Source organism: Schistocerca americana, chromosome 1 (genome assembly GCF_021461395.2).
Source record: "Schistocerca americana isolate TAMUIC-IGC-003095 chromosome 1, iqSchAmer2.1, whole genome shotgun sequence".
Classification (NCBI taxonomy): Eukaryota; Metazoa; Arthropoda; class Insecta; order Orthoptera; family Acrididae; genus Schistocerca; species Schistocerca americana.
The window spans coordinates 189,701,715-189,712,553 of NC_060119.1; the positions used below are offsets into that span (position 1 = coordinate 189,701,715).

General features: G+C 35.9%; 1 protein-coding gene across 1 annotated transcript in view; it reads left to right on the forward strand.

Moving 5' to 3' along the window:
* The window catches only part of LOC124570971 (mediator of RNA polymerase II transcription subunit 13), a 201,198-nt gene extending 193,522 nt beyond the window's left edge, over positions 1–7,676 (forward strand). Inside the window, exons 21-23 of the mRNA XM_047131117.1 lie at positions 975–1,250; positions 4,466–4,746; positions 5,127–7,676. Of these exons, the coding sequence (XP_046987073.1) occupies positions 975–1,250; positions 4,466–4,746; positions 5,127–5,259 (690 nt within the window). The 3' untranslated portion in view covers positions 5,260–7,676. The remainder of the gene's footprint in view (positions 1–974; positions 1,251–4,465; positions 4,747–5,126) is intronic.
* The last annotated feature ends 3,163 nt before the right edge of the window (positions 7,677–10,839 follow it).

Here is a 10,839-nt window from a genome sequence, read left to right on the forward strand (position 1 = left end):
TTAGATTTCTACTCACCATATAGTGAAGATGTTTAGCCGTAGACAGGCGCGAAAGAAAGATCCTAAACAAATAAGCTTCTGATCTGGAAACCACCCCCCCCCCCCCCCCCCCCCACACACACACACACACACACACACACATATATTTGCATAAGCACAACTCACACGTGATCGCCATCTCTGGCTGTCGAGGCTGGCTAGAAACAATGGTGTGACCAAGTGAGACACAGAATTTGCTCTGCTTATATTGTTGTAATGATATTTAAAATCTAATCAGTTAATAGATGTCTTTTAAGTTTGTGAAGTGTACACAGTACGGTTCTGAAATTTAGAGCCATTTGCACTAGTTTTCATTTTTCTATTTCAGGCAGTTACACAACTAGAGAAAAATGGTGTGTGTGGGGGGGGGGGGGGGGGGGGGAGGAGGAGGAGGAGGAGGAGGAGGAGGAATGGGAAAACCATCTTCATCCTTCCAAGCTGTATGTTCCCACATGAAAAAATGAGAGGAACAAGTAGTATACAGAATCCCAAAGAGAGTAGTTAATTACATGCTGCACTTAGCAAAAATCACTGAAGTGTGGTGTGCAGTTATTCTAAAGCCAGCAAAGTTTGCAATTTACCAGGACTAGCACTCTTATTGGGTACTGTTCAATATGTTTGATTCCTTCATCAGTGTTATATATGCTGTTTCAGGAAGGGATTGTAAATTTACAGCATTCAGAATTCATAAAACAAATTTTTTGTGATATTAGTTCCAATGATGGAACATTGTATGTAATACTTATTTGCTGAACAATTTCTGTGTGATGTTGCTACTATTTGTGTTGTAAGTCGTAGGCCGTGGCACAAGGTGTAATTTTGTGCATTTTATAATTTCTATAAAATATGCATCCAGTGATGTTCATTGCCATTCCAGTAGTCAAGCTCATTAGTGTGTTTCCATAATATCAAGATATTTTGTAATTTCCTTACAGTCATCGCAGACAGCATTCCAAGAGCAGCACATCAATGGTCCCGATCTAGGAGACGATGAGCTCTTCTCTGCCCTCAATGATGACATGCCAGAGGGTATAGAGGAAATGCAAGATTTTAACGACATATTCACATGGCCAGAGACAGGTCCTGGTGGTGTTCAGTCTCCCACAGGTAGCCCCCACAGAGATTCTCCATCACAGCCTGGCAGCCCATCCTGTGGTATGGGAGGAACATCAGACCAGCACAGTCCTTTCCCGTGCAATGCATCATCAAGGGTGAGCATATCAGTTATTCCAGAAGAATAATGTTTATAAAAGTTTCTTATGGATGTTTATTGAAAGACTGAAGTTACTTTTTCTGTGTTTGTTACAGTAAAACCCCTTTTTAATTAATGTCTGGTAACCCAAATATTTTTTTCCTGTAATAGGGGTTTTCCTTAAAAGGGGGTTTTGCCAGAGTACATGGAAGAAGTGACCTAGTTGTTTAGGTTTATAAGTGCTATTTCATTACTAAATCAACAATATTCTTTGCTACAAATTTAAACACAGTAAATATATAATTATTACACTTATCATAAAACACGTCCTTTTTTACAAATGCAGAAGTCTTGTTTGTTTTGTCCTTCCAGCTTATTTTAGTGAAAGAAGTTGTCGTTTCAACTCGTTGATGTAAGTTAGATTTGATTCATCTACATTAAAAGAGAAAAAGAAAATCTGGACAGTGTCAATTCTTTGCAGAGCAGCAGCAAAACTACTACTACTACTTATTATTATTATTATTATTATTATTATTATTATTATTAATGACTGTCGGCTACCCTGGTTATGAGCCCATCTAATGGTGGTGATGTAATATTCTTTATTCTTCCAGTGGTTTACACTTTCTATGATCAGACCCTCACTTCCTCCACTTATGCCTTAAGAGCGGGCTTTTTCTTAATGTGGGGAGAAATGAGATTGTTCTTATAGGATTTTCACGTGACCAACAGAGATTTCACTTAAAAGCAGGTTCATTAATTAGGGGTTATACTGCATTTATTTAAATATTAAACTAGTTTAAATTCATAAGGCAAGTTAATAAAACTCAGTTCCCAATAAAAAAAAGTTCATGACCTAACTTGAGAATAACAAATGCTAAACTGAAAACTTAAGCTTTATAAAGGGGGGGTCAAAAAGTATCTAGCCTAACAAATAAAGAATGACAGAAATTCCATAATACCAATTTATTTTTCAATATAATACCCGTGTACACTAATACACTTATGGGAATGCTCTTATAACTTCTGCAGACCATTAAAATAAAAGGTTTTCAATTTTGAGTCCAACCAAGTGTTCACAGCATCAATCACTGCATCATCATTATCAAATCGTCATCCTTTGAGGTCTTTTTTTAGGCTTGGGAAAAGAAAAAAGTCTGATGGAGCCAAATATGGAGGATATGATGGATGATATAACAATTCGAATCCGCAGTCACACACAGTTTCCAGTGTTGAGGGCTTTGTGTGCTGGTGCATTGTCATGATGCTAAAGAACTCCATGTACCAATTTTCTGTGCCTTTTTCCCTTTATCTCTACTTTTAAACAGCGCAGGAGGGTGCAATAGTATGTTGTATTGATATTTATGCCCTTTTGCAAGTAATCCACCATAATTACCCCTTTCTGCATCCCAGAAGACCGATGCCATCACCTTACTGGATGATTTTTGCGCACGGAAATTTTTTGGGGTAGGGGATGAAGGATGTCTCCATTGTTGTGACTGTTGTTTTGTCTCAGGATCAAAGTGGGGAACCCACATTTCATCCTTTGTCACATACCTTGCAAGAAATCTGTCTTCATCCACTTCAAATTGGCGGACCATTTCTTCACAACAGTGCACACGCTCCCATCTCTGATCTGCAATTAAGTCTTTTGCGACCCACCGAGACGAAACTTTCTGCATTCCCAAAATATCCACAACAATGTCATGAGCTCAGCCATGGGGGAGTCCAAATGTGGTTTCAGTGTTCTGCGATGTTGTTAGACTATTCTGCAAAATCATATTCTGAATTGCAGTCAGTTTTGTTAGTGGCCATGGAGACAGGCCTTCCACTCCTTGGTGCATTTTCCCCACTTTAAAGTTTTCCACATTTAAAGTTGGACACCCAGTTTTTCACTGTTGCATGAGATGGAGCACTATCCTTGAGTGAATTCTGCATGTTGTGTGCAATTTCCTTAGGTATCATTCCCATCAAACGTAGATATTCAATTACAACATGGCTCTTGATTCTCACAGTATTAGCCATTTTGCTCACACCACGGTGTACAACTTATCCTAGTGGCAAAACTAATGAAGCTTGGGCCGCGAAATTAGATTTGCATACAGACAAAGGGTCACCGTGAAAGTTGGTGGTGGTGTTTGTGCGAGACATTATGGTAACTATCTCGGGCTTGAAACTTTTTGACCGCCCCTCGTATAAAGTGAAATGGTTGAAATAACAAATAAAACTTTCAAAATTGGATTTAAAACTTAGTTTCAAGGAAAAGTATTTCAGTTTGACTTTTTTTATCATGTTGGATTCCTAATAGTCCTAATATTTTTAGAAATGACATATCTCATTTGTTATTGTTGTTTACGTTACTGTTGCTGCTACAGTTACTGGATCCAAGATCTCTTCATTGCTTGTTGGACAAAAAAACACAAAACATTTAATAATAAATTATTCTAATAATTTTCACATAGAGAGAGAACAATTCATTCCTAAAATTGCTTAGTATGACACACAGGCAAAAACATTTATGATGTTGCTGCCTCAACCCTCACCTCCCAAAACACACACTCTCACTCTCTCTCACTCTCTCTCTCTCTCTCTCTCTCTCTCTCTCTCTCTCTCTCTCTCTCTCTTTCTCTCTTTGTCTCTCTGTGTGTGTGTGTTGTGTTTGTGTGTGTGTGTGTGTGTGTGTGTGTGTGTGTGTGTGTCAACACTCCAGTGGACAGCTGTCACGACAGCATTCTCATTAGTGTAGCTGGTATTGTCAACAAACGTACTTCAAGTGGACTCAGAATTGATAGGGTTATAGGTGGCATTGAAGAAATTGTAAATTAGAAAGTGTTTTTCTGCAATTAGAGAAGGAATTAAGAAAAGTAAAGCCTGTTGCTTTTAAATGCTTTTACAAGCATAGAAGAATGAGAAAATGTGCTTTGGTTGTAGTACCAATTCTACAAGTTATTAAAACTTGATAATTTGGTTAATAGGAATAAGAGTATGAGATAACGATATTTTAATTTGAATAGGTCCTGTGTAGCAGGATTAAATGTGCATAATTAATTTTACATACATAATGATTACCTCTAATATAAATTAAACTAATTGTATATATCATTATTGCTTGCTCTCGTGCCTCCTTACTCAATCCTCTGTCCAACACTATTTTGGTTAAAATAAAATATCTCCAACTTCTGCTTTCTATATAACAGAAATAATCCATTTTTACATTAATGTATTGTGTTCCAGGGTGGAGCGAATATGGGAATAGATACTCAAGAAGAAGTGGGTACATTACACCAACAGCCTCTCGCATTGGGATACTTTGTATCAACAGCTCCAACTGGTAGGATGCCTCGGTGGTTTTGGGCATCTTGTCCCCATTTAGAAAATGTTTGTCCTGCATTCCTAAAGAATGCTCTTCATTTGCACAGTCCTGCCATTCAACAGAATTCTGATGATATCTTGCAGCAGCAATCAGCTGTAACAGTGCATCCACTGGATTCCCAATATACAACAGATGTCCTTAGGTATTTTAAATATTTCTGTTTTGCATGCACTCTTGTTTGTGTAGTGTTCAAGTATATCATCTAATTTGGAGTGTACAGTAATGAACAACCCCCCCCCCCCTCTCTCTCTCTCTCTCTCTCTCTCTCTCTCTCTCTCTCTCTCTGTGTGTGTGTGTGTGTGTGTGTGTGTGTGTGTGTGTGTGTGTGTGTAAGAAAATATACCACATTGTAAGCAGTGTCTGTAATTGTTAAATAAGTGCATCAGTTCCTGAGCTGAATGTGGTGTTGCATACTATCCTTACTGTTTTCACTTTAAGCTGTGTAGTAAAATATGAATCAGTGATTTCCAAAGTTCTTCTTCCAACTATATTTAATATATATCTTCCTGGTTTTCCTTTCAGGTACGTCTTGGAAGGATACAATGCTCTCTCCTGGCTTGCCTTGGATTCAAATACACGTGACCGTCTTTCCTGTTTACCCGTGCATATTCAAGCTTTGATGCAACTGTATCACACGACATCGGCCCTTGTCTGACCTACGTGGCGGCAATGATAATTTTAGGCAATATTAATTTAGTATCGACTCTGAGAAAAAGTTCTACAGATCAAGAATTTAATGCAATAGTGTTGTATAGTGTGTTCGTAAATCAGTGGGCTCTAGAGTCCTTACTATGTTGCCACAGCGACAATTGTGGTTCCGATGGTAAGGGGTTGCACCTTATTAGCATTTTGTTATTTGTTGGCAACAGTGGTTCATGTGGTTGTGTTTTATTACTTAACGAGATTATGTAGGTAACAGAATGTTGGATTTGAATAGTGTATCAGCAATAACCTACTTCACTACAGTGATCAGAAGTTTTAGGTTCATGCTTTAAAGACTTGCGTTTTTGTCATGTAACATACATGCTGCTTGTGGAAAAATGACAATCAGTTAAGCATGTGTACCCGAGTGAAAAGTTTATTGTTACCGCAAGAATGATATCGGTGAAGTAGCCAAAGATTCAGCTATAGCTTTCTATGCCACTTTTATAATTTGTAATGAAAAAATTGAAAAACAAGAGGATGATTAAAACAATCCACATGCTGTGAAAGCTACCAAAGTCATGTTATACATACGTCAAGATTCATTTTTTATATATTTACAAAGTGATAATTATTGTGTACTATATAAATATTGTTCGGAAAATTAACCACAGCATAAAATAGTTTCTTTGCTCATTTTTATTATTTATTCATAAAAGTACATATGTGCAGTTAATAGGATTAATAACTCTTGATATCTGAAGCAGGGGGCCAAGTCAATTTTCTGTGGACTTAACAATTCTACTCCAAAGTGCTACCAGGCTGCCAATTTTAAGATGCGTTGTAAGATTATTTTAAAACATTTTCATTGACTGTTGTGATTTATAAAGAAGTATATTGTGATGAAACTTGAAGATAAATGAAACGACATTTATTTGTAGACTATTTATGTGGAATCAAATGTGTGAAGAAATCGGAAAACAGATGATGATTCGTGATCCTTGTGTTCTTTCTGGCTCCAACATCAACTAGACTCATCAGTGATACTCATTAGCATTTGTAGCTGTTATCAAAAAATTGTGTTAAAAAAGAAAAAATAAGCCTACTGATAGTAGGACCATAATAAACAGGGAGAGCAGGCTTAAGTTTTTTATAATTTAAGGTAAAGGGACATGTATCATAAATGCTATATAAATATATCTATATCTTTATATAAATATAAATTGATTATATATATATATATATACTTATATATATATATGAAAATTGAAATAGTACAAACTATTGCTCTAGAAAGGGCATCACGTAGTTGACCTCTCGGGGTGTGCCTGTGTACAAAGGACAGTGTAATTGTGTGAATATATATACATATATATTTGTTTTGATTTGAAAGAGTGTACATTTTGTACAGGTAATGTCTTCTAGTTCTGAAACCGTGTAATATTGTTAATATCATATGAGGTTGGCTGTAGAACAATTAAATTTTTAAGTCATCGGGCATTTTTTAAGTCACATTTGTGTATTTTAACGTTTTTAAAGAAAAAGACTGTAATTGAGCACAGGCTAAGTTTACTTGTGCTGCTGTTGACACTGTCATGTTATCTGTCTCTTTCTGTTATTTTCTCCCCCCCCCCCCCCTCCCGCTCTCTCTCTCTCTCTCTCTCTCTCTCTCTCTCTCTCTCTCTCTCTCTGTCTTTTTCTTCTTCCCAAGTACAACTACAGGTTTATTGCACTATTTCATCATAAATTTCAGATGAATTGTAATAAGTTTTGTGAAAAGGCCAGCTATTGTGATTTGCAGTAAATTATTTATTTTGTATATAGGCATACAAATGCAAGATCAAATAGTTGGTCTCTTCATTCCCGTTTAGTGTAACTTTGAGGTAACAGTGACCAGGAATCATTGTATCATTATAATACAAAAACGGGAATAATTGGATTTGTTATGTATACATTTTATGAGGAGCATATGTCACCTAAGGTGATAATACTCCTTTTGTTATAAATGAATATATATGGATTCTTTTACAGTTGACCCTTTGTGGTGAAAAATGTATATAGTCTTTTTTTTTTTTTTTTTTTTTACCAACTGGCATGTTTTAAAAGTGAACAGCCGTCTCAACTGTATTTGTCATGTCTTTTGTGTAAAGAAGTCATTGCAGGGATGTAACAGGTATTAGGAACTTTTGTGTAGCCCTGAATTTCAGTCTTGTTGAATATTTTCTGAAGTCTCATGCAAATGTGTACCATGCAGAAACTGTTACAAAATTGCTGTAAAGGCTTAAGGTTCTTGTTGAGTTTTTCATATTGAATTGATACATGCCTAAAACATTCTAAAATATTTCAGAATCCAAAACATCAAAATTTTATACATGTTATTGAAAGAAAAAAAAACTGAGATTCAGTTCATACTAAAGACAGATTTTGGTACAAGCATCATTAGTCTTTGGAAGCACAGATATATGTACCCTGGACCAACTCTGAAGTCGCATTTATTTACTTGTGTGATCTGGAAGCAGTTTTTATGAATATTTGAATATTTTTGTTACACTAGTGTGACAGTTAAAAAATATTGATAGCTGTTAAACATTTTCAATAATATTTCTCTACCAAAGTTAAATGGATTTTATGCTCAGATCACATAGTAAATAATTGAAGCTTCAATTCCCCTGTTATGTCTTTATTTTTTTCAACAGGAATACAGATACTACTTTGATACCAAAGTCTTCCTTTGTTCTGCATCTGCATTTCATCATATGAATTTCTAAAAATGCTGTTGTGATATTTATTACCTGGGTAGCAAAATGTGGGAATGCTATATTAGTAACGTTATTGACAGTGGAAAAATCCAGGATGGAATGTAACAACATTATGAGCACATATACACAGAAGACTTTCATGCATAGGAAATGTACCACATGATTTCAGTCTCTTCTTTCCCATTATTCATAAAGTTGACGACTAAAATCTGTCGAGTCTTGTGAATCCAAATATATTCCTTTTTAGGTGTTAATCAGCGGTCCTAATTGTCAACAACAATCCAAAATTAGGCAAAACAGTTATTGTGTTTAGAATAAATGCATCTCATAGTACTGGATGAGATGTTCATTGTTTGTGGCTTTCTTGATAAGCTGCAGCTGCGTTTATAAACGTTTACATATTTAACATTATATATGATACTGTACACTCTCAGTGAAAGGGAAAGTATACATTGTTGATGGAAAAGGCGGGTACTGGAAAGGTGATCTACAGATCTCTGCTTTAAAATGTTCCAGGCTGTGCTTGAATTGAAAATTATTATCTCATCCCATGCACACTTAAATGTTGCAAATAGAATTACTTTTATTTGCTTGATGTTAGAAATGTTATTGATACACACTTCATGTGTGGTAATGTGGTTGGAATAAAACTAAAGTGTTGTTCAAGTAACTAATTTTAGTATCCAACCACTTATTTTAAGGAGCTTCATTCTCATGCTGTTGGACAGCAGTCTAAAAACAATGTCAACAGAGATATACATTGTAGGTATGCTGTATGGCACATGTGTTAATTGATATACTAATAATGGAAGAAATAAAGGTAATGACTCACCATATGGTTGAGAGTTTGAGGGGTAACTTGAAAGCTTTGCTTAGCGCAGTGTGTGTATTTTCCATGTTAGTTAGCGCTGAAAGGGAGGGCGTTGTTCAAAAGCTTAAGAAAGTTTTCACCCTCTTGTATGTGCCTGTCAACCACAAAATCCCTCAACTATATGGTGAGTGGTCACCTGTGGTTCTCTTTACTCCTTCCATTATTTTATTCCACTCAGGACTTTAACTATACATTGGAATTATTACCAACAATTTTTTTTGTGGGGTGTTGAGGGTGTATACGCCACAGGAAATCCAGGAAAAATGTGAGAATTTTTTCATCCAGGAGAAATCGGAAAAACCTGGGGAATTTTTCGTCATTTTAGTTTTGAGATAAAAATTTGTAATTTTAACTGATAAGAACTGATGTACGAACAAAGAATTATACTTTAGCGTAGCACTGCAGCAATAAAACATAAATGAGAAAAAAAACACCAAATGAAATGTAAGTTGCAAAGAAAATGCACCATTTACAACAAAAAAACATGGTGCACACGCAAATGTTGGACGATGACAAAATGTGTCAGTCTTTAGGATGAAGACTATACAGTACTTAATAAAATCATACTGCTTTCAATTAGTGTGGCATCATGAGTGTTTAAAACTAGGTTTGTCTGAACAGTTGCCAGTGGGCTCATGCACATGTGCAGAGCTGATGTCGCAAATGAGCAGTGCTTTCTCCCGCTTCTCGATGCTTGGAAGCGTGGCTATTAGATGTATAGCTGCAAGCAGCGAGTTGCTCTCTGGAAAAAATTTTCTGATTTGTTCAAGCTTCCAGATTCACTCGTGTGCAGAGTTGTAGTGGGGAGTAGTCTCCACATCGCCTGTGTTTACATTTTGTGATTATGGTGTCCTCTCTCTGTTTTCAGCTCTCGCACCAAATGAAAACAAAAGGGACTATTTGGCTGGGATTTATCAACTACATTAAAATACATTTACATAATTATAGAAGACACAAATTTGTTATTAATTTCAGTTTCCTGATTTTATTTTATTTCCACTTTATTGGCAATCAAACATTAATCGCACTGCGGGACCAATGAAGTTATTTTGGTCATTTTGCTTAAGAAATTTGTTTTTTATATGTCTTTTCTCCAGAGGCAGTCAATTTATTTGAAATGAAAAGTGTTTCATGCCACATTATTATCCAGTTTCAACTGGTCACTGAATTTCAAGTGCACATTTTCATCTTCTGGCACTTATAGCTCTATACCATAATATAGTAAACAGGAGATAATACGGTAATGGTGCTCCAAGAAATGTAGCTTCCTGAAAACCTCACTGAAAAGCTTTAGCAGAATTTTACATACCTGCCTTCTGTGAAACGCATTGTTCTTCGGTCACAAGTTCCTTCTAGGCTTGATGTTATTTCTTAATTTGTTTTGTTTACGTCAGAAGTTTACAGAACTTGTTCTTCAATAGGATATAGACTGGCAGCATAGGGTGTTTTATCATTGTAACCGGCCACAAGACTTTATATTTACTCCTGGAATAGAATGTAAACTGCCAGTTACACAGTTTCTTGGCTTCATAAGTAACCTTGTTAATTTTTACACAGTTTGAAAAAATCATGAAAAGCTCATTATTCTCAGTTACGGTGTAGACAAACAACTTTTTTCCCCAAGAAATTTGTATTCTTTCTTCCTAGCCTTTTGCAGTGGCGTCTGAATGTAAACATAATTGGAAATGCTACGTAACAGTATGGCAGAGTATGTTAAAAAAAGAAAATATGTGTCAAAGTTAGAATATGGCAAAATATTATTGTATTTTGAGTTGCATTGTATAGTTTCGAAATGAAAGTTGTGCCAAGGACTTCTTTCTAATTTTGGTTTCCCTATCTGTATAGGGTATGATAAAACGTTTTCCCTTAATACAATAACTCTGTATGTCTCTCATGAACAACATGTCGCACTTATGCACATGCTCACTTGATGCCTCACTACACATGAAATTCCAAACAGAAA